Genomic DNA, 23,297 nt, shown 5'->3' with positions numbered 1-23,297 from the left:
TGAAAGAACAACACATCAACTAAAAATGACACAAAAACATATCAATTAAAATGTGCAAAAGTAAAGGACGAAGCAGCATCCAGGTAAGTTTATACTAGTCTTCAGTGAAGATTGGCATTCAGAAACACAAAGTGCCTCAGATGCTCTTTATTCTCACCTTTCCAGCATGTAGTCTCAAATTCTGTAGCAACGTTCTCTCCCTCCCTCCTGTTTGTGTGCTCACGGCTGTGATGTGTGTGTGACCCGCCTCTCACCCTTCTGCAGTTCCGAGGTACAGTATACGGCACCACACATTGATTGGTCAAAATGTGTGCAGCTTTAATAGAATGCAGCTTTAATAGAAAACTAGACAACAAAAAAACGAGCCGGCTCAATGCACCAGATCGCTCACCAACGACCCCTCGCTAAAATTTAAATAATGGACAATGGCGTCCAGTGGTTGTGTGCACAATCACACATTTGTCATCTGTACAGTCAGTAAGTCTACACACAAGACCACAGCTGTCACATGGATATTATGAGTTGCACATAAAAGAAAGCATTGTACAGCATTCGGTATGCTTGCTTATCGCGCCTAGCTTGAAAGAAACAAAACATGCAAACAGCAGCTGAGGGCGAAGAGGAGCATGTGAGCAAATGAGACTGAATTGTTGACTTGTTTGTTATTCATTCACTTTGGCCATCCGGGAAGGTCAACACAATCAAACTGGATCTACATACTCATTAGACCCAAATGCCATCATTTCAAACTTGCTCCACTGTTTCGGTTCACCTACCACAGTTATGGAGCACATTTATCTTATGAAGATCAAGATCGCTGGGTCCATCTCGTTGCCCACTAGAGATGTAAGGATCTGGTTTGGGTAGCTTCAGAGAAGGCAATGCCTGTATTAAACTTAAAAAACATCTGGTATAGTCACACCAATATGCAAAAAATGATTTTATAACCAGGCCAGGTTGCTCACCTCCCATAGTGCATGACAGAGTCGTAATCATATGGGCTGTTCAGGTTGCTTGTGGCGTGTTTCCTGAAGTTGTGGATATGTTCTGTTAAGATAAACACAAAAAAGGTGAAAATTAGTCAAGAAATGTTAAGAAAAATACAGTGGAACCTTTAAGGTCAAACACAGTCTGTTTGGATTTACTGTAGAAACAACTTGTCCCATAGGAAATAATGGAATGGAAATAGTTTGTTCCAGGGTCAAACTGTCCAGCGGTGGCTATCACAAAACCTCTGTTATAACTGTACAGGCAATGCTTGTCTTAACATACAAGTGTAACCATAAGTTAACCGTAAAGCAATGACTTGTGTACTAGCGCAAGTCAGCTTGTAAACAGTGTGAAAAGAAGTTAACCGCTGTAAAACAAAGCTTCAAGGCATTGTATACGACTCCATCCAAAATACATTTCTTCAAGCCAAAATATAGAACAACACCACCGCCGGCTAGCATGTGTTACCAATATCCATCCATCCATTTTCTATACCACTTCTCATCTTTAGGGTCACGGGGTCTGGAGCCTATCCCAGCTGACTTCGGGCGACAGGCGAGGTACACCCTGGACTGGTCACCAGCCAGTCGCAGGGCACATATAGACAAACAATCATTCACACTCACATTCATACCTATGGACAATTTAGAGTAACCAATTAACCTAACATGCATGTTTTTGGATGTGGGAGGAAAATGGAAAGAACCCACGCACGCACGGGGTGAACATGCATACTCCACACAGCCAAGGGAGAATTGAACCGAGGTCTTCCCGATCTCCAGACTGTTACTGTGTTTGCCAACATGCTAACCACTAGACCACCGTGCAGCCCATGTTACCAATGATGCTTTAAAAAACAGACCGTACAAAAAATTTCAGTATTTTTCACAATTACAAGTTAAACTGCATAAAAACTTTCCATTTGGCCCTAATAAAACAACTGGCATTCACGGCTGTCACTGACCGCTGTCTCCTATACACGCACATGTCCGTAGCACGTGCACACACCCACACACACACAACAGCAGTCTCAGAGAAGCGACTTACAATTTGGAGTCATTGTGTGGCCTTTACATTTAATGATAGCTAAACTTTGCTGAATTGCTGTCTTTAACTGGCATAAACATACTGTAACTAGTGCGTGTTACATTGGCCTAACTTACGTACTCAAAGCACAAAGTGGTAGGATATAACGCTTGCATATGTACCTCTAGGCAGCTGGAGGAACCCGCTGTTTACAGTCCCTTTAAAAAACAATAAATGATGTACTCAACTTTAACGGGCATAACAGATGTGCAGGGAGAGATTACGGTTTGAAAGACTAAACAATGCTGACTTTACTGTGTGCATTCCAAAAATTGTGAAATTATTGTCACCTTAGCCATGTTGCACTGAGCAGTCAGAACAGAGACGTGCGGACAGCTTTTTCAAGACCCTTTCCCACCCACTGTAAAAGCCACATTTTTGCTGTTCTTTATAATGGATGGAATGGAGGGATGGTGTTGACCTAGCAATTTTTTTTACCTTTGGAGGTAATATCAGAGCCTGAACAGAGGTGGGACACTGCTTGTGTGTAAGGGTATTCTACATTGTCAAACCCAAACTTGCAGTCAAACTAATATTTAATACATCATACCAGACACTGGTACTGACATCATCACATCAAATGATCGATAATAGGATGCGGTGCTTGAAAGGTGCATTATTCCATAAAGTTTTTACCATTTTTGAATTGTACTGTATGTATCCTGACCTTGCATGATGTTGTCCCATACAATCGTAACATAGCGATCTCTATCTGAGCGAGACCGTTCGTGCACAAAGCCGAGCGTGTGCATGAACTCATGCACAGCCACTCCTGACCACATGCACCCGGGGCCCTGCGAGGAGATGGTCTGGCTTCCTCCGGGCTGCCCCAGGAATGACCAGCAGCTTTATGGGGAGAAATAAACGTCATCATGCAAAGCAACACACTGTAACCTCACTAGAGAAACCACATTGAGTACAGTAGGAGTCACATGCACCTGTTTCTAGGCTCAACATCAAGGAAGTTGGCCTCATGGGAGTGAGGAACAAATTGAACGCACGTTCCCGAGGATATGTCCTGCATCCCTGTTTCGATGGTGATTTGGTCCATGTCATCTGTCGGTTATTCAAGCAGAAACATTAACAAAAAAACTGTCCCACTGGAGAGTCGGACCATAAAGCGATGAAAGGATGTAGGGAATGCAAACAAATCCATCCACAGATTTAGGCCGTAGACACGCATTTCCGGGGCATTTTACGGCACACCTTAGATAGGAGCTGGCTATTTCACCCTGTTGGAATGACAGCTCGCAATCCTCATGGCAAAAAGAACTGAATTAATAACCGCCCTTAATTAACATCCAACAATGTATACTGCTGTGCAGGGAGCCGGGGCCTATCCCAGATGACTTATAGGCTTCGAGTGGGAATGGATCAAACACCAGCTGCATGAGGCAACACAGTGGAAGTGGTAGTAGTGGAAGCTAGTACATCTGTCTCATAGTCAGGTGCAACACTGGAGCATCTTTGTGTGGCGTTTGCATGATGTCCACATGCTTGTGTGGGTTCTCTCCTCCTACTCAGACATACTGTCACATCCCAAAAACATGCATGTTACGTTAACTGGAGATTCTGCATGTTGAATACGACAAATTTGTACATGTTGGCAGGTCTGCAGTAACATTGAAAGTACTCCCTGCCTCTCACGCAGCACAATTCCCCCCCCCCCCCCCCCCCCCCCCCCCAAACCGGAGAACTTGAGTGATTCTTCCTTAAGTGTGATATTGGATTTGAGGTACTGATGGAAGACACCTTATTCCCCCCTTGCATAACTTTATGTCATGTTCTGCATGGCACGTTGAACTTTAGTTTTTGTTTTCCCTTAATTTTCACATCATTCCCGTTTTGTGCCTTTATTTTGGTTTTCGGCTTGGGTTGCTGGAAAGCGCGTGCGGCGGTACCTGTTTCTCATTAGTAGTCAGCGCTACTATTTAGGTGGCGCCGCATTACCTGCAAAGTGCAAAACGTAACACTTTACAGTCATTGTAATTTGCATATTTACTATCCGAAAGCAAAACTTGGAAACAATGCCACACTGCAGACATACTGAGCTACGAGATTGTTGCTTGCGCAGTTTGATAAGGTCTTACTTGTGCAGAAAAAAACAATACCGATCTGATCCAATATCTAATTTTTATGCCATTTTCTGTTGATAATATCATTTGGCCTATATTATCGGACATCCCTACATCAGTCGGTAAAGAGAGTGTTGTAGCCTTCATGTTAAAACCCCAGGGGTCTAATATAAAAAATCTCTGAACCTGTGAAGTTGTCTCTCCTCAACCCTCTTCAATTACCTCTCCAAATGTTTGGCCACATGATGGTGACTTAGTTGTCCCGCGTGCATGAATTCGTGGGAAATAACTCCAACCTTTAAGCAGTCAGGGCTCTGTAGAGACACGGTCTGTCTTCCACCACGTGCACCGAGGCAAGACCAACACCTGGATATTGCAAACACATAATGTTGGATTGGTTTCTAAATCCTTTAAGACATCAAACTCACCCTGACTTGGGCTGGATGTGGAAGTAGTCACGTTAGTTTACTTGGCATGTTAGGTTACTTGGCGACTCTAAATTGTCCATAGGTATGAATGTGAGTGTGAATGGTTGTTTGTCTATATGTGCCCTGGGATTGACTGGTGACCAGTCCAGGGTGTACCCCGCCTCTCGCCCGAGGTCAGCTGGAACCTAGTGAGGATATGCTTATCCTCAACAAATGAGACTGGTAACCTTAGTTTTTCGCTTGAAATCTTTTGAAGGCAAATGGTTATCATCTGGCAATTTACCTTGCATCCATTACCATTCCATGTCATGGCTCCTCACCCACTTAGAAGAAAGTGGCTCAAGTCAGTGTCTTAATAGCAGTGGAGTCAGAAAGAGTTCATATTACCTCTGAAGCCTCTAGGTCTCCACTTTGGGATGAACACAAATCTCTGCAAAACAAGACAAAATAAAGCTGTCTTTTCTGATGAACTTTTTAAAATTCAGTACTTTCCTACAGTCTAGTCTTTACTTACCTGAGCGTGTATGTCAATGGGGCAAAAGGCAACCAAATATATGAGGATATTTTCCTTAATTTTTGCTAGTCAGTCTCTCAGTGCTGCAATTTTTACATGCACTGCTTTTATACACAGTCCCAATCACTGTCATTAGATAATAGCAATGATTGTGTGTGCTAAATTACAGGGTTGAGCCTTTTTACTCCCCCAAATTAGTAATCGTAAACAATTCCAATGACTATTTTTACATCTAGATAAACTTACTACAGCAGCCACACTTACTGACAGTATTGTACAAACAAGAATAAAATAAGAGTAAAACATAAAAAAAAAGAGGAACAATGTAAATACAATTAATGAAATACAAAATACATAAAATAAACAGTCTCCTATGTACATTATGTATTTATTCTCAATACCTGACTCACTTTTATCAACAGAAGTACACAACACTCGATCGTAACCTTGGTCACGGCTATATACATTATATATACATACTGTATATGATACATGCACACATGTACAGTATATACTGTATAAATATATATTTTATATATTTTTTTATATCAGTTCGCCAAAATGTCAAAGTTCGAGTGCTGTGGACTAATAAGGGTCCCTTATTCCATCATTCTACAACTTTCTCACCCAATCAGCTCAGCTTCTGTCAATCTTTCTCCAACATATCAAACATTTGGCCGATGAAGAGAGCGCTTAGCTGCTTCCGGCTTTATTAACATGTTTCAAGATTTGACCAATCACGGATGATGACGACACTCCGCAATTGTGGCTGTTTAAGTCGCAGTCTACAGAAAAGTCAACACTGCAATGAAGTATTTACTCCAGTTTAGCGGCACCTAGCAGGTGCTTGTAATCGGTGGTTTGTCGTTTTCCAAGATTAACATACTAGAGAACGAACCGTTGACCTGAGGTCTTTCTCCTTTCAAATCAATTTCACCACTTCAAAAGAAAAAGATCCGCCCGAACAGGGACTTGAACCCTGGACCCTCAGATTAAAAGTCTGATGCTCTACCGACTGAGCTATCCGGGCTCTGACAAGTGGTGGAGTATATTTCCTTATGAAACATAAATAACCATGTTAGTCTTTCAAATACTGTTCATGACATCACATACTGAACTATAGGGGACGTCTTCTGTATTCGTGTCGAAAAACGTTTTGTCGCGTCATTCCCTGCAAAGACAGCGACATCTTCTGGCACGATAAGGTAGGGCAGTCAGTCATTCTATGTATGTATGTGTTGTATGTATTTTTGTACTTTGCATACCGCTTTATCATGTTTGTTAAAACTTTCCCTTTCAATTCGGTATCAAACTAATATGCAGACTTAAATCATAGCGATTGCGAGTGAACACAAGTGAAGCTCAAGTTCAACCCATTCAAACGGCAGGATCCCAACATCCGGTATCATCCGTTTTCACAATTGGTATCACCGATACCAGCCTAAATTTTATTCAGCATCGGATCAGAAAGGAAATTAGTGGTATCTCAGATCACTAGTGTCAATAAAGCCAATCGTGCAAGACTGAACAGCTAATCGTAAAGGCAAGTTTGTTGCACAGCATTCTGGGACTTTAACTATTTGTAGTATGCCTTTGCCAGTCACTTCAGCTGTGACATTAATCTTGCAGGCAATATTGTTTTTACATTGACCTCGCCTACCAAATTAGATGTGTTTCCCTATTACTACAATTACTACTGATGAGTTGTGTTGAAGGTATTTTGTAGCAAGTAACAAAGACATAGATAGACGCCGCATCGAGTGAGTTTGTCCCACTGATCTGTATAATCTATAGCTCATACGTCGCACCAGCCCGTGCAAGCCGCTGAAGCCAAAGAGACGCCATCTTACCACTCACATCTCGACAACATTCGCACAGCGTACATAGTGTACAAAGCAGATGAAGAGGCTCGCAGAACATCTATATTTTAAATTAAAAAGCGGGGAGATTCTCCCATTCCTTCAAGTAACCTTCGTCCCTTAAAAACGATTTGATACGTTATTCTCTATCTTTGGCTATATTAAATGTACCTTTTCCCCTTCCAATTCTCATTGCCTTTGGACTGAATTCTACTCTGCACCCTGGCTCAGGACTCCCCTATAGCAATGCATAGTTTTACTCCTCTAGAAAGAGATTTTAATTTTAACTGCATATCCCATCCCTTTTTCCACTAAAATCCATGGTCATGATCCTTTACTTTTTTTTCTTACTTTCATACAATTCACTATGCTCTCGTCTGTACAAAATATGAATCATAAAAGAGAGTAACTTTGGAGAAGTTTTAAAATCATTTAACATTTTGCTGATTTTTTTTCAGATTTTTTTTGTTTGTGTTATGAAATAGAAATAACGTCTTTTCTGATATAGAAATATATTTTAACAAAAACCACAGGAATAACATCTGATAACCATAATGTGTAATAACCATAAACACATACACCCACACACACACAGAAAAAAACAACACTGAAACAAAACCATATGCTTTGAGTAAGACAATACGTTGTTTGCAATCTCAAACATACCGGTATGCATGTTCAGTAATATTATTTTCCAGAACATATTATATGAATGAATCCTTTTACGTCAGTCATTCAGCAGCAAAAAAAAATGTTGTTTATCCAAATTAAGGGTCATGCCGGGTCAGTTGTATGCAAACTGGCTTGCTAACTGCATTGTATACAATGCCTGGTAAGCATCATGGAAACACTGAGATTCTCCCATTCCTTCAAGTAACGCAACCTTCGTCCCTTAAAGAAATACATATATCATGATATAACAAAAAAGTACGTAAAGTCCCTCTTAGCTATTATAGAGCTATGTAAACGTATCAATTCTGGACATACATTTAATCAGAGGAATTTTACACGATCGAAAATATCGGAGAGATCGACAGTGCAAAACCCTTAAATTATCAATCATAAATCTACATTTCAGTCAAACTTACAGGTGAAATGTTCGTCCACAGCCTTTGAACTGGCGATTTGTGCAGTTAATAGCTGCACATGTAGGCATCTTAAGGCAAAATTTGTGTCCAATCCGAATTAATAAAAGAAGTTCACCACGAATGTAAAAGCTGTTCCGAGAAGTGTTTCTTGCGAGTGGCAATATGGCGGCCGTGTGGCTTCACAAATCATCGCCAATGAGCTATCCAGATATATTATACAGATTTTTTTAAATCTTTTTTTTTTCATTCAGCTTTATTAATGCCTTATCATTTACAATAACAGTGTCAAACCATGGGCATTAAGAAACAACACTTGGATAACAACAACATACATAAGTCATATAGAGATTAAGGAAATACAGTAACAGAAAAGTGATAAATAAATTTAGGAAAAAAAGAATATTATACAGATCAGTGGGCAGGTAACACACCGGTGACGTATAATTGATGCGACGTCTCAGTCACGTGACGAATTTTATACGACAACGACAGTGCAGGTGTTTGTCCGTTTGTACCTGACGATGAGGTGGATGTTTCATCCAAAAGTAAGGCAAATTGCTTGTCAGCGAAATATTTGATTGATCAGGTGACATTTCAATTGGGTGTTTTATTCACGGGAGCTTTATGTGTGTCGTTATATGTGTCTCGTTCACTGCAGGAGGTCGTCGAAACGCTGCAGGAAGACATCGAGGAAAACATTCTAAAACTGAATAAGACACGACAGAAAAGACTCCAAGTTGAGAAGGAAGTACGCCTAATGTATGTTCCAGTTAAATTCACGTTTTGTCACAACTTACGTACTGTACATACTTGTGTTGCTTAATGAATGAAACGTTTGGCAGCTCACTTCCGGTCGAAATTTCCGCCATTGTTTTTCTACCTTCAAAATAAAGTGAAGGAGCGAACATAAAAATGTTTTAACAGTACTGTAACACTCACAGTGAACAATTGACATTCATTTTTATAGAATAAGTGTTACCACATTTGATAATATACTTTCAGTCTTGAATTAACAATACTGATGAAAGCAGTTGTTTAAATGAATAAAAATGCTCTTTTGCAGGGCAGTGGAGATAAAGGAGAGGAATGAGTTGATGATTGAGTCAAATGAAGTAATAGATATGGTACAGCAATTTGGTGTTCTTCTCCAAGAGGAAAGAGACCTTACCAAAAGGCTGAATAACGAGGCTGTAGCAGAAGGGTACAATAGTGTTTATTAATGTGCAGATAGAAATGATGCATAGTTGAGATAAACATTTGTTGTATGTGCATCATCTTCCAGAAAACAGCGGAGGGAGTTACAGGAAAGAATAGCGCATGCCCAAATTAAGATTCAAAGCCTCTCGGATGAGAAATTGGAGTTGGAACAGCGTCTGCAAAAGACTAAAGATGATCATGGCACGTAAGGATATCTCATGTTAAATTTGTATTTGAAGTTATGGCAAATACTTTTTTCTCTGCCAACAGCACAAGATTTGAACCATGCTCCAACCACCCGATCGAAGAAAAAACAAAGAATACCCAAGTAGTTTTGCTCTTGGTTGAGTGTTTGTAATGTATTGTTTTGTTTTCTAATAAAGAGGGTTTTTTTTCAGTGAAAATATTAATCCTTGTCCTTGAAATAATTTCATGAGTACTTATGATTACACATTTCTGTATTTTCACAAGTACGAGAATAATCTATGTTCTAAGATTGATATTTTATTTCATCATAAAATGGGCCTGTGCCAAAAACATAACATGTTTGTATCATAGCAGGGTGTTTGGTAGAACAATTACATATTTTATATTTGTTAAAGATCTATTTTTATAAGATCATTTTAAAGAAAATAGTATTTAATAAACCCACAAGGTGATAATTTACAGAAAAACACAAGCAAATAAGCAAGCAAAAAGCTTTTCACTTCAATACTCTGCCAATGAGTGGCGCTGTTGAACTTTTCTACTCTGCATTCTCCTAGTAAATCCAAACGAAGAAGTGTCTGGCTGTTGCACAGTCAATAAACGTCCTGTTCATCAGTACTTTTTTAACGATATACACTGTATGGTAAGTAGGTTGTTTTAAATAACGTACACACGATTTCTAATAGATATGTACTTGTTTAATCGTAGCTGCTGTTTTATGTCTGACTTTTGTCTCTCACGCGTGTCGGAAGACATTCATTTTGTTGAGTGCACGTCACCCTTTAATGACCAGCTAAATTGTATTATTTATATATTTGAAAGTGTTGTTGCTTATAACAACAGACCGTGGTGTTATGTGTTACCTTAGAACAAACTACCTGTGCTTCGAATGTTGTTCCAGGTATTGACATGAAGCCAGCAGCGCTAGTGACAGCTTGTCCAGAGCACTGCTCTATATTTGACCTGTGCTCCCAACAAGAGGCCTTAACAGGACTCAGAGAAGTGAAGTCCTTCGTAAAACAGAATGCTAACATCGAGCCAGCCGCAGAAAGTACGAGTGTGGTATTTGACGTGCAGTGTTAATCGTAAAGGTTGTCGTGGATGAATGTCATGACTTTTTCAGAGTTGGACGATAAAGAAGCAGGGGTCGCGAGGGAGCGGAATGTCAGAGAGGTGTCGGAAAAGATGGTGTGCTTGGCCTGTAGATGTTCTTTTGTTAGCCGTGAGGAACAGGTCATTTCAATGCCCCTTTTTCATGTTCTGCTAAGGTTTGTTGATATGAAAAAGTAAATATTTTTCTGGCAAAATTTCAGATGGAGCACTACAAGCTTGACTGGCATCGATTCAACTTGAGACTGAAGATGTCAGGAATGCCCCCAGTCACCACCGAGGAGTTTGAGAGAAAATCTGGAGATGGTAAGGCAAAAATATTACTGATAATGATTTGCACTCCTGCCTACTGATCACGTACTTATCACTTTGCAGGAGATTTGTCAAGTATCTCAGGTTCAGAGTCTGACTCTGAGGAGGAAGAGGAAGAAGAATTAGTTGGGGACCAAAGGGAAATGAGCTGTCACGCCGCTGGTGTGGACAACGACAACTCGGATGATACCAGTTTAATGACTGGTCGGCTGGTCTGCTCTAGCAAAGTGTTGTTCCAGAACTCGGAAGGACAGTACTTGTCGTTTTACCGCTGTGTTCTACAGGGAAAAGTAAGGCCTAGCAGAGAGACAGTATATTGTTTATTTTCAGAATGTTATCAGATGTTATTTATTTAATTCGGTATCTTTTTATTGGTCAAGGTCCCAAATTATACTATTATATATCATAATAAGTCTCAGATGTCACACAGTAGTGTATTGGACGTGTCCATCCATCCATCCTCTATACCGCTTCTCCTCATTAGGGTCGCATTAGGTCGACCGTTTGAGCGTCTAATCTCTCAAAAGTGGAGAAAACAAGTGAACGTGACAGAGATGATTGGTTTTCCCAAGTTTTGTGGTCGTAAAAAGGCTCTCAGGACACACATTACTGTTAGAATGTCATTAAACAGTATATTTTCTTTAATAGGGGACCTTAAAAGCATGTATTAAATATATTTTGATTCTGGTCAGTCAGATGAAGAGCAAGACTTGGCATCCTCCTTAAAGTCCATTAACACAAAGACACTGTCGATCGTCCTCATGACAGGCGGTGGCCATTTTGCTGGTGCTGTGTTCCAGGGGTATGCTTCTTATCAACACCTTTTTAGGCTCAGCAGCCCAATAGGACAAAGACAGTGTCTCCTCATTCTGAATTTTTTTCCTCAGAAAAGAAGTCCTTCAGCACAAGACCTTCCACAGATACACTGTTCGTGCAAAGAGGGGCACTGCCCAAGGACTCAGAGATTCTCAAAACCGGAGTCACACGCCAAAGTCTGCTGGAGCCGCTCTGAGACGATACAATGAAGCAGCGCTCGTCAAGGCAAGGATACACCACACTGGAACCTCTAAGCTCATGCATGACAAACCTTTTCTTCTTCATAATTTTTGCAGGATATTCAAGATCTTGTGGTGACCTGGGGTGAACACCTGAAGGAAGCATCTACCATATTTGTGCGAGCCCCAAGCTACAATAAAGCTATCTTCTTTGGCAGCCGTACGAGTCCGCTGGACAAAAAGGACTCCAGGATCCGCAGCATTCCCTTTGCCACACGCCGGGCAACCTTTCGGGAAGTACAGCGGGTACACAATGTGCTTTCCACAGTTAGTGTGTATGGTAAGCAGGATGACCGACTGCTACCGATGATTTGACTGTGTCCATCATACAGTATATGCTTGTATTGTCACAGTGATTGGGTATGATGTAACAATGTTGGCACAATGTCTTCATCCAGGGAAGGACACTGACATGTCAACCTTTAGCAGCGCATCAAAAAAAGCATGGAAGAAGACTGTCCAGCCTGCAGCACCACTAAAGATGGAGCAGGGGGAAGGTGAGTTTTAATATTACAAACACTTCTCAGTATGAAGAGTGCAGTTGTAAACCACTGCAACGCACAACCACAATAATAAACATACTGTATTGTGAAATGAATACCTCCAAGTAATGCTTTAAACTGAGAATTACTGTATTGCCCCGGAATACAGTGGAGTTATTGATGTTGTTCCACTGCAAAGTACAGGTTTTGATTACAATATGTCCACATTTGTGGAGGTTATAGCTCACTTAATTTGTTAAAAGTATTGACAGACTTAAAGTAATTAATTAGCTTCCGTCGTTGAAGGTGCTCTCTGTTATGGTTTGTTACGGCAATGGGGGGGCAAGCTTTAAAACATACTGTATCCCGCCCTTTTCCTGTCTATATGTGCGCAGGGCACATATAGACGAACAAGCATTCAGAGTTGCATTCATACCTATAGACAATTTAGAGTCACCAATTAACAATTGGAATGTGGTAGGAAACTGGAGTACCCCCACGCAGAGGGAGAACATGCAAACTCCACACAGAGATGCCCAAGCGGAGAGTTGTGGTGGCCAACATGCCAACCACTCGGCCACCATGCGGCTAAAGGTTTTCAGTACATGTTATATCTGGGGAGTTGAATCGGAGCATTTGCGCATGGACCTGGATGAGAAGTGAAACAGGAAGTTAAAAATCAAGCGAGTACAGTTGCTCTCATTCATTCATTCAGAAGTAAATTGCGAAGACCACAAAATCAGATATTTCACAGTACACGCTTTATATGCTATGTAGGCTATGTACCGTAAAGCACCGTGTATAAACCACACCCGTGTATTAACCGCACCCCCATTTTCAGGCTCACGGCAGGGAAAGAAAAATAAATGCTTGCCAACTCTTTCATCTCAAATCAACATGCGTAAAGGTACTAAGCAATTTCAAAAATAAGAATAAAGAAGAAATCTGAACTTTGGCATCTAGATCTTTAATATTATGGCTAAGCACAGATTAATAATAAATCAAAATAAAGAAATTGGCAATTTTCAGAGATGTTTTGATATCTTTCACTGCTTCTCTTTTTCTCTATTATTTTATTGCATTGCTTCAGTGTGAATTTGAATAAACTCCAACGTTGTATTGTGTTTTACATCATCTGCAATGTTTTAATGGAAGCTTAGGTTAGCTTCAGTGTATATAGAGATCGTTTCACTGTGTGAAAATACAGACAGTCGTCAGATAAGTTAGTTGCATACACAAGCATTTTCAGCAACTGTACAGCAGAGGGCGCTAAAGTCAAAGCAACTGTCTGACCCACAGACGCTATTCTAAAATGGACTTCTCGTCAATTTCTGCGTCTGGTCACAGACCTGTCATCGTGTATAAACCGCACCCCGATTTTTTGTGGGGTGTGTGGGGAAAAATTACGTATTTATTTTTAAAAAAAGGACCAAAAATCCGCAAAATTTGCAGGGCTGTGAATGCTGAATTGTGAATATGGAGGGAACCACTGTCTGTGGCAAGTAGGAGGATGACTAAAATACTGCTCAACTTTACCCCATAATGGAAAGAAAACAAGTCATCAGGTGTACTTTACGTATTTTTATGTAATTTTTGATGAGCTGTCTGCAGAATGGATCCCACCAGTTCATAATCACAGTATCAAGTATGATCAATGGTATCATCAAGTATAGATATCTCATTTGTTTTTTGGATGAGAAAATCCAGAACATTTAGTACATTTCTCTTCAATGTAAAGTTGATGTAGCACTACTTGTAATTTTTATCAATCAAATGTTTCTCCACAGATTGTGCAGGTGTACCTAATGATGTGTCAAATAGCACTTGAATCACAACAGTGATCCATATAATAGTGTTGATATTGAATGCATAATAATATAATTTAGTCATAGTACTGATTTTCTTGTTTATACCTTGGCAGAGGCTCCCCGTAGCAGTTCAGATGAGGAGCAAGGCGGCGACGTCCAACTTGTCATGATGGAGCTGACCATCGGGACCCAGGACCTCAAAGAGTTTGATGTTAAACCCTCCAAACAGAATAGGAGGAAGAGAAGGAAACAAAAGAAGAAGGAGGAAGAACAAAATGAAGAAGAGGGTGAGTCTTAAAGGGAGAGATAGTTGGGATGTTTTGACATGAAGTTGTATGACATCCCCATCAGCAGTGTGCTACATTAACGGTCACTTAACATCCCCTCTCCCAACACACACACACACACACACACACACACACACACACTTAGTCCCGCGAGTCCAGTTCTGGTCGGATTTCTGGGATGAGGAACGTAGTTGCGCTTATTTGCTCGTTCTTTTAAGTGAAGAGGTTGGCTTCTCTGAACAAAACTGTTGATGTAGTACACTGCTGATGGTGATGTCATACAACTTCATGTCAAATAATCAGAACTATCCCTTTAAGTGTAGACATTGCGGAAAGTCAAGCAAAGGTTTTTATTCAAAAGCAATTTAAACTACTTTTTAAATTATTTTTTTAAAGACATGGCAAAGCCCATTAACGCAGAAATGGACGACACAGACGAGAAAGACGAGGCTCCTCGGCAGACGCAATCAAAGAACAAGAGTAGGAGGAAGAAACAAGCGGAAAGTGAGCTTGCACCTCACTGACATTGTCACACACGTAGATGGATACTGTTGCAGATACAGTGGAATCCAGTGCCCCTGAAGTCATACAATTCCATCAACATTTTAGGAAAGTTGGTAGTGGTTCATGTAGATAGTGTGGATGAACATTTTCTTGATCAGTTAGTTGTGAAAATTAACAACTGAATAATGATTTCTATATATTATTGATATACTGTATATTCATCAGAATAATGTTACCTGGAGGAGCTGGGTGTAGCTCAACTTCTCATAGCTGATGTCATGTGGTCCTTCTGTAGACTGAATCAACAGCCAAGTACTGCATGCCATTTTTCCTCAATTGCTTCAAGATGCGATTAATCAATTAATTTCAGACAATTGATCAATTCTTAACTGATTAATAAATTAAAACCACCCCAAGTAGTATTTTGTTTATATGTGTTATGCTGGTTAACGTCTTTTTAAACTTGTATAAGAATTTGTAAACATGTCTTGAGTCACCTTTGCTTTACACCTTTGTCATTAAAGACTGCCTTATATTTTTAATGCATTATACTGTATAGTAAGTGCTTAACTTATTTTACACATGTATGTATGGCAGGGGAAACATGTTAAATTATGTTTTTAAAAATTGCTTGTCAAATTAGTAAATGTTTTATGATGCAACACATTATTTCTGCTTCTATTACATTAAACATTGTCTCACCCTAGAAGCAGTGGATGACTCATGGGAGTACAGCGTGAGAGATGCCCTCTTCACAGCCTGCAAAGTTGGGGATGTGGATGCCTTGTGCACACTCCTCCATCTTTCCGGAGAGACTCTGGAGCAGTCTGGAGCGGACGGCAACAATCCTTTAATTCTGCTTAATAAGCGCATTGACTCTTCAGGCTTCACTTTGCTGCATGTTGCATCAGCAGCTTCTCAGAAGGCAGTCGTCAGGCTGCTGTTGGACGCCGGAGCAGACCCGGCATGCAGGTTGGAAATGTTGTTAATTTCAGCATCTGCATTAGACTTACACGTGAATGTATTCTGCTAGTGACAACAAAGGGCAGACACCATATAACGTCAGCCCTGACAAGGACGTAAGGAACGTATATCGGAAATACATGGGCGACAATCCTGAGAAATATGACTACAACAAGGCGCGGGTAAGTGGCTCGCCTCTGATATATACAGCGGTGTGAAAAAGTGTCTGCCCCCTTCCTGTTTTTTTTTTTGCATTTTGCATTTTGCCACACTTAAATGTTTCCGATCATCAAACAAATTGAAATATTAGTCAATGACAACACAACTGAACACACAAAATGCAATTTTTAAATTGAACTTTTTATTATTAAGGGAGGGAAAAAAAATCCAAAACTACATGACCCTGTGTGGAAAAGTGATTGTCCCCTAAACCTAATAACTGGTTGGGCCTCCCTTAGCAGCAACAACTGCAATCAAGTGTTTGTGATAACTTGCAATGAGTCTCTTACAGCGCTGTGAAGGAATTTTGGCTCACTCATCTTTGCAGAATTGTTGTAATTCAGCCACATTGGAGGGTTTTTGAGCATGAATTGCCTTTTTAAGGTCATGTTACAGCATCTCAATAGGATTCAGGTCAGGACTTTGACTAGGCCACTCCAAAGTCTTCATTTTGTTTTTCTTCAGCCATTCAGACTTGCTGGTGTGTTTTGGATCATTGTCCTGCTGCAGAATCTAAGTTTGTTTCAGCTTGAGGTCACGAACAGATGGCCGGACATTCTCCTTCAAGATTTTTTGGTAGACTGCAGAATTGATGGTTCCATTCATCACAACAAGACACACAGGGCCATGCAGATTAGTTTTTTTTCTCCCTGAATAATAAACTTTTTTTTTTAACTGCATTTGGTGTTGCCATTGACTAATATTGAAATTTGTTTGATGAGCTGAAACATTTAAGTGTTACAAACTTGCAAAAAACACTTTTTCTCACACAAAGTACAACTCAAAGCATGTGTGCTCCCTGTAGATACCTGGGCCATTAACAGCAGAGATTGAATCTGTGAAGATGGAGAAGAAGAAGGCTCAAAGGGCGCTGAGAAAACAGCGGGAAAAAACACAGAAGGATGAGAAGAGGAAACAAGAGCTGGAAGAAGAGGAAAAGAAGAGGTTTGCTGCGTTATCTGATCGCGAAAAGGTGAGTTCATGCATGTAATTTATCATTTATTCCAATATTTTGTACAATACATTTCATTTTTACAACAGAGAGCTTTGGCAGCTGAGAAGAGATTGGCACAACAAGCAGCCGCAGCAGGAGCCAGCCTGTTGAACATCAAGTAAGACCCTCATTGTGTGTACATACTATGCCAGAAAATGTCCACTCAGTGTCTGATTTGTCATTTTGTGTTGTTGTATGTACCTATCACCAGGAGGTGTTGGCAATGTGGAGAGTCTCTGCAGGGAAAGATCCCATTCCAATACCTCGATTTTTCCTTCTGCACCCCTCCATGTGTGCAGGCACATAGAAAAGCGAACATTCCAGCAGGAAAGAGCTAACAGGAAGGTACCTCTAATAGGACTTTGTCTAATATGGCTGTGTCCTTTATGGCAGAGGGTCCCAACCACCGGGTACCAATGGGCTGCTTGAACCAGGCCACGGAAATCTTTGAGAAGCAATGATTATTAAAAAAAAGTAAAAAAAATAAAACAAAACAATTTTGTAAATAACTACATAAAATTTTATGTAAATGTATATCAGTTTTGGAAATGACGGCGACACCACATATGTGCTCGTTGTGTGTGGGGAGAAGTTAGTTGTTTTGTCTTTTCGGATTAAAATGAAAAGTAACCCCCAGAATTTTTCACAATGGTATTGAAGATCATTCCCGTCCAATCAGGTAAAAACATGCTGCATCTGTCACCCACACACATCAAACCACGCTATTATCTGGTACATGGGCTCAGAAAGGTTGGGGACTGCAGTTTTTTGGCGTAAAAAAATAAAAGTACAATGGATCACAGGTCTGTGTAGACAGCAAGTTCACACTTAAACAGCATCTGCTTGAAAAATACATTATAAATATCCAATTTTACCCTCATGGGCCTTTGGTACAAAATCTAAATAGTCATTACATCATTTTTGGACTGTGAAGGTGCTGTGATTTACACACTGAGGGGGGAAAAAAAAAGTAAAATGATAAGAAACAAGTTGTAATATCCAAAGAATAAAACTAGAATATAGTTGTATTTTGGGGGCAGCCATAGTAGAGGAATAAAGTTGTAATGTCATTAAGTGAAATGTCTAAATTCCTACACGAACCCACACACAACTGTCTCGAGAATAGCAGTGTGTCGCTCTATAGAGATTTGCTATAAATTAATCATGTAATGTTGCATTTTTGTTCAAACCCAACAAAACAGTTGATATCAGTGTGGTAGTCTGGGTTGTTTCTTTTCCTGTGTGGACCTAATCAAATCTTTGATATACAAAACACAAAAGCATGGGCCGGCTGTTGCTGTCTGGCTTACAAACTCGATCGTCATAACTTGTCAGTTGCAACTTTGAGCAGAGGTGTGTCCTTGAAGAGTACCCTTAAATGCGCTGGTGCCCCCTCCAGCTCTAACACTGTAATGTTGTTGGGCATAGTGGTGCTCAGCAAGGGTCCAGGAACATAGAGGGTCTGTTGCGGGCCCCTGGCTGGCCAGTATCGCCCCATATTCACACCATTAATCCAAACCTGGCCCTGAAAAAAAGAACCAACATCAGAAGGGCACAAATAATTTGCCTTTAAATGGGTCACACTACCTTTGTCCAATTTGTAAGTTTGAGAAAGGTGTCCCACGCTACACCATTAGGCTGCAATGTTCCCATGTAGAAAGTAGGCCCGACAGAAGGTCCGCCTTTAAGGTTAGGAAGGGACTCTTTGTCGAGTGAGTGAGGCCATCCAGCAGCAATAGCGCCATCAATACCCAGAGGGTACATCTTCCAATCAGTTAGTACATCCTGACCCAAGATCAGGTTGCTGAGGATCCCCTGGAATTGGTTATAAAAAAGTATTAAACCCGATTATCGAAGAAATGCAATATGTTGTATCGAATCTGTGTAGTCTTACCTTGTAGTCATTAATATGGCTGCCAAAGTCAACCCTGCCCATGTTCTCCACAAGGATGTCCACAAGGTCCCCCTGCCGTCCAGTGACGTTCATCACCAGTACAGTGTCTCTCTCCAAGAGACCCTGGAAAACCTGTTCACACAAACTTGCTTATTAGACACAACGAACACCTGAAGAATAACCTGACCTGCACACCTGATTAAGCATACAACAAAAATTCATTGTGAGGGCTTACCCCATTGACAGACACATACGCACGGTCATGAACACCATTCATTGGCGTGATGAGCGGCGTGGGCTCTGAGAGGTCCCGGGGTAGTATGGTCTGGTAAAGCATGTATCCATAGAACTGAACATAATAGCCTTGTTAGGTTTCAGGCACACAGGCAGCCTGGGGAGTTCTCCATGATTTGAGACAGTCTACATATTTTCTGAGTGACACTACCTGCTTGAGATCCTCAAAGGTCAAAGGGTACTGAGACTGAACAGGCTTCATGGGGGAAAGAGTGTCCAACAAGCTGCTGATGTTGCCCACCTGGAAAGTAATGTAGTCTATGCATAAAAGGCACTTAAAGCACCACCCCCTGCAATTACTAAATGCAATTTTCACTGACGCCATTAATTAGCCACTGGCTGTAATCTTGCACGGAAATACCACCTATAAATATCATTTCGACCTCTTAATATCCTAAAATATATAAACTAAGAATTCCCAACCTGGTGTGATGGAATGTGACAGATTTTATAAGTGTCAGCAGTTACATGGACTCTCTTTCCTCATACTGTGGCTACTCATCCTCAGTACATGATGCAATTCATAATAATGGTGATGGTTTAATTTATCTTGAACGTGCACACAAATTACAATGGAGCACATCACATAACACAAATCATACCCGGATACCTTTTTTAGTGTCACAAAACCATAGGCAAATTTGGGAGTTGCAGGTGGCATGGGTCCAAGGGGAATGGCTTTAAACTGTAGAAAAAAAGTGGTGCGTTCACTGTGTGTACAAGGGACCTAATTAAATTGGCATTAGAATGATTTATACCAGTTTAATGACGTCTCGGATGGCCAACAGCTTCTCCGTGAGGTCCCCTGCCTCAGTAAGCGGGGCATCATAATCGTAACTAGTCACCACAGGACGGAACCTGGTGTCGTGATCAGCACCTTTTGGGCCGAGGAGAGTGAGAAGGGCTAATGAACTAATGACAGAAACAGCCGTTTACAGCCATCCATTTTACAGCAAATCCTATATTTATGATAAGTGAATATAACCGTACCATTCCAATAGCCAAAGTTGGTGCCGCCTTCAAACATATACCTGCAAAGACATTTTGGATTAGTCTACTCTTCCATAGTTTGATTCTGGAACAAATTCTTTCTACTATCATTGTTTCCTAAAGGAGAAATTGCTTCAAAACGGATTGATGAGCTGGATGTGATTGCACTGTAGAAAGGAAGAAAATGTGTTGAGGGTTTGTGGGGACCTACATGTTGACGTTTGCCCCCATGGCTAGCATCTCTGCTAACCCTCTGCTGACCTTCTGAGTGTCAACCATAGCATGCTGATCTCCCCAGTGATCCAACCAGCCAGTGTAAAACTCTGAATTGACCTGCAACGACAGTTATTTGGTGAGATCATATCATTAAACAACTCTTATTATTAATTTTAAATAAATTGGATCACAACAGTATAACTAACCAATGGACCTTGAGGTTCAAACTGCCGTTGTCGTCTGAAGGCTTCAGTTATGTTGTCGCCTGGCAAACAGGACAGTAGAAATTGTAGCTTTCTATAAACTAGATTCTACTAATAGAAGACACCCTGCATATGTCAACCTGTGCCAAAGTCCACAGTGGCATATAACCCCTGTAGGGTCCCGCATCTCATCTCTTTGTCTGTGTTTCCATCAGTGGTGAAAAGGATGGTGTCTTCACCCAGAAATACTCGCAGCAGAGTCCGCAGATGACGCATGTAGTTGTAGTCACAAGCGTAGTAGCTTCCATACTCATTCTCAACCTGCACTTCGGAAATAATTTTAATGCTAACAATATCAAATACTGTAAAATGGAACCCCTCAGTTCCTGTTCAGTTAAATCAATCTTGCTGGTCCTTTACCTGGACACTAATGATGTTTCCACCATGAATATACAGCCAAGGCTTCAGTTTGGGGAGGAGAACAGCAAACCAATTAGTGACTGCCTGTAAATAGTCTGAAGAAGAAGACAAATTTAAAGCAAGACCAAAACAAAACCTTAACATTAGCACGTTGTACCTGTATCAGAGGAGCGAAGTACAATGGTTGGCTTATTAAGCAACCACGCCGGCAAACCCCCCTGCAAGAGACAAATGATGTTTGTACCAATACTAAATATTTTTAATTAAACGAGCAATTCAAGTGCATATACATTTGAATCTCTAAAGCAGCGGTTAACATCTTTTAACACTTGTATGACAATTTGTTTTATCACATACCTTTTATAGTTTTATATCTTAATAATCATAGTGATTGACTAATTGCACAAATAAGACCCTGAGACAGACTAGTTACATTATTTCCTATGTTTCAAAATCCAAGCAAATCAGTCAACCAGCATCTTTGAACAACCTCGACCTTAGAGGTTCTACTGTACATGAATATGGAAGTTAATGATGCAATTTCTCACCATCTCCCATTCGGCACAGATGTATGGGCCTGGGCGCAGGATAACCAAAAGACCTGTCTGATTGGCCAGATCCAAGAAATGCTCCAAATCCCTGTCTCCTGAGAAGTTGTGGACCCCTTCTACTGTTTCATGGAAATTCCAGGGCACATACCTGCAATGCATGAATTAAGACAAAAAATATGACCAATAAAGACACACTATTAGCGTCAGATGATATTGTGATTCATCAGGCTTACACTTGGATGGCATTAAGCCCAGTCATGTACATCTTGAGCAGACGATCCTTCCAGTAGAAGCGTGGAATTCTGGAGTAGTGGATACTGCCTGAGATGTACTGAAAGGGCTTCCCATCTTTTAGGAAACAGTTGTTTTTGTAGTCTATGGTGAATGATCTCCTTGATGACACCTGCAAGACAAACACGTAAGAGTTCGAGTGAACTCCATCTGTCAATCAAACGTGAGCATTGAATCTTTGTGAGAGCAGATTTACAAGATATACCGCTCTTGTATCGAACCGCGTTAAGATTGCGAGGGTGTATGTCACATACTTGTTATATATGGTATTTCCCCTTGGTACAAATACAGTTTTTGAATTTGAATTCCATAGAATAAACTTTATTGAAGCCTCAAAGTATGTAATAACCATCCACAGTGTAGCAAAATACTGGACGTTATCTCCACTGGCTGTCAGACAGTTCAAACTAAAGGAAAGCCAATTATTCAAATAGTAGTATGATTAACTTTGACAGGTCCCTTTTTGTGTTGTCTATCTTCTTACCCCATGGTAAGATAACCACGCACAGCTCACTATGAAGATGAACAGCAACACACTGCGGTACATGTCTGCTTCCTTCGTTGTTGATTCCCCACTGAAGAAGCTAAAACATTGTCTTGGCCACTGCGAGGAACATTTTTGTTTGTGTTTAGAGGACTAAGCAGTTTAAAAAGTATGAACGTTCTAGTAGTTTGTTGTTAGTGGGCAAGACCAGGCGCCATCATGTGACGTACTGTGCGCCTCTTCCGGGTCCTAAACTCCGTTTTTTTAAACAAATCACCAACGGCGTCAGCCTGCTAAAATATTAATACAGCGCTATGTTTTGACATCATTACTCACACCAAGTTAGGGATATTTCAGATACATTTCAGGATGAACCTAAAATGTACTACTGTATAACCTTTACGGGTGAACTTAATTTGAGCTTCTCTCAGTTTGAATGCACATGTCCAACATGTTCAATACTTCGCGCATAACTTGCTGTTCTCTAACATAACAGTTGTGCATATCCCTAACTTTTTGTGAGTAGCATGATGAATTAATTGAATATGCTAATTGAATTGGATGAATTATAATACACTTCTGTTTATAAATGACCACCCAAACCATTTGATGTTGATGATGGTACTGTGTTTTTAAAATTTCTTTTCTGACACTAGATGGCGCCCGAGTAAAGCTGCCGACTTGATCACACTGGTTAGTAACTTCTATGACAAGCGTTCTCATTCATCATCATATTTAAATATGTTTCTGCTTTTACATGTATATAATGACAGCAA

General features: G+C 40.5%; 4 protein-coding genes and 1 non-coding gene across 9 annotated transcripts in view; 2 read left to right on the top strand and 3 right to left on the bottom strand.

The window, feature by feature from the left end:
- On the bottom strand, window positions 1-8,188 carry LOC129187732 (high choriolytic enzyme 1-like). Of its 4 annotated transcripts, none has more exons than XM_054787358.1 (8): window positions 8,041-8,188; window positions 4,967-5,009; window positions 4,863-4,902; window positions 4,374-4,517; window positions 3,015-3,132; window positions 2,744-2,922; window positions 966-1,047; window positions 1-895 (listed from the first exon to the last, which is right to left on the bottom strand). In XM_054787358.1, the coding sequence occupies exons 4-8, from the start codon at window positions 4,393-4,395 to the stop codon at window positions 769-771; spliced, it is 528 nt and encodes a 175-aa protein (XP_054643333.1). In that variant the 5' UTR covers window positions 4,396-4,517; window positions 4,863-4,902; window positions 4,967-5,009; window positions 8,041-8,188; the 3' UTR covers window positions 1-768. The 4 variants fall into 4 exon arrangements, with proteins under 4 accessions (XP_054643333.1, XP_054643332.1, XP_054643335.1 ...); XM_054787357.1 differs by lacking the exon at window positions 8,041-8,188 and adding an exon at window positions 5,721-5,828; XM_054787360.1 differs by lacking the exon at window positions 8,041-8,188 and adding an exon at window positions 5,721-5,828 and having other exon boundaries at window positions 1-867.
- Window positions 6,051-6,123, bottom strand: trnak-uuu (transfer RNA lysine (anticodon UUU)). The gene has a single exon. It is a non-coding gene; the product is annotated as a tRNA-Lys (tRNA).
- A 1,907-nt stretch (window positions 8,189-10,095) lies between the features above and the next one.
- Window positions 10,096-14,472, top strand: ankzf1 (ankyrin repeat and zinc finger peptidyl tRNA hydrolase 1). The gene is made up of 10 exons (XM_054788385.1): window positions 10,096-10,495; window positions 10,568-10,677; window positions 10,758-10,860; window positions 10,930-11,156; window positions 11,559-11,668; window positions 11,754-11,907; window positions 11,979-12,006; window positions 12,080-12,201; window positions 12,320-12,418; window positions 14,325-14,472. Exons 1-9 carry the CDS (start codon window positions 10,354-10,356, stop codon window positions 12,398-12,400), a joined length of 1,077 nt encoding a protein of 358 aa, XP_054644360.1. The 5' UTR covers window positions 10,096-10,353; the 3' UTR covers window positions 12,401-12,418; window positions 14,325-14,472.
- Window positions 14,473-17,014: 2,542 nt separating this feature from the next.
- On the bottom strand, window positions 17,015-22,745 carry glb1l (galactosidase, beta 1-like). Its single transcript, XM_054788383.1, has 16 exons — window positions 22,522-22,745; window positions 21,980-22,149; window positions 21,744-21,894; window positions 21,353-21,413; window positions 21,196-21,290; window positions 20,916-21,096; window positions 20,779-20,837; window positions 20,568-20,689; window positions 20,357-20,397; window positions 20,125-20,243; window positions 19,977-20,051; window positions 19,518-19,607; window positions 19,308-19,421; window positions 19,073-19,204; window positions 18,766-18,993; window positions 17,015-18,703 (listed from the first exon to the last, which is right to left on the bottom strand). The coding sequence occupies exons 1-16, from the start codon at window positions 22,582-22,584 to the stop codon at window positions 18,500-18,502; spliced, it is 1,905 nt and encodes a 634-aa protein (XP_054644358.1). The 5' UTR covers window positions 22,585-22,745; the 3' UTR covers window positions 17,015-18,499.
- myo10l3 (myosin X, like 3) overlaps window positions 17,518-23,297 on the top strand; it is a 98,955-nt gene continuing 93,175 nt past the window's right edge. For both annotated transcript variants that reach the window (XM_054788379.1, XM_054788378.1), the window contains exon 1: window positions 17,518-23,214. The gene's annotated coding sequence lies outside the window, so the exon portion shown is untranslated. The remainder of the gene's footprint in view (window positions 23,215-23,297) is intronic.

Source organism: Dunckerocampus dactyliophorus, chromosome 9 (assembly GCF_027744805.1).
Source record: "Dunckerocampus dactyliophorus isolate RoL2022-P2 chromosome 9, RoL_Ddac_1.1, whole genome shotgun sequence".
In the NCBI taxonomy this organism is placed as follows: Eukaryota; Metazoa; Chordata; class Actinopteri; order Syngnathiformes; family Syngnathidae; genus Dunckerocampus; species Dunckerocampus dactyliophorus.
Note: the sequence above shows the minus strand (reverse complement) of the source record. Positions and strands in the feature narration are given on the sequence as shown.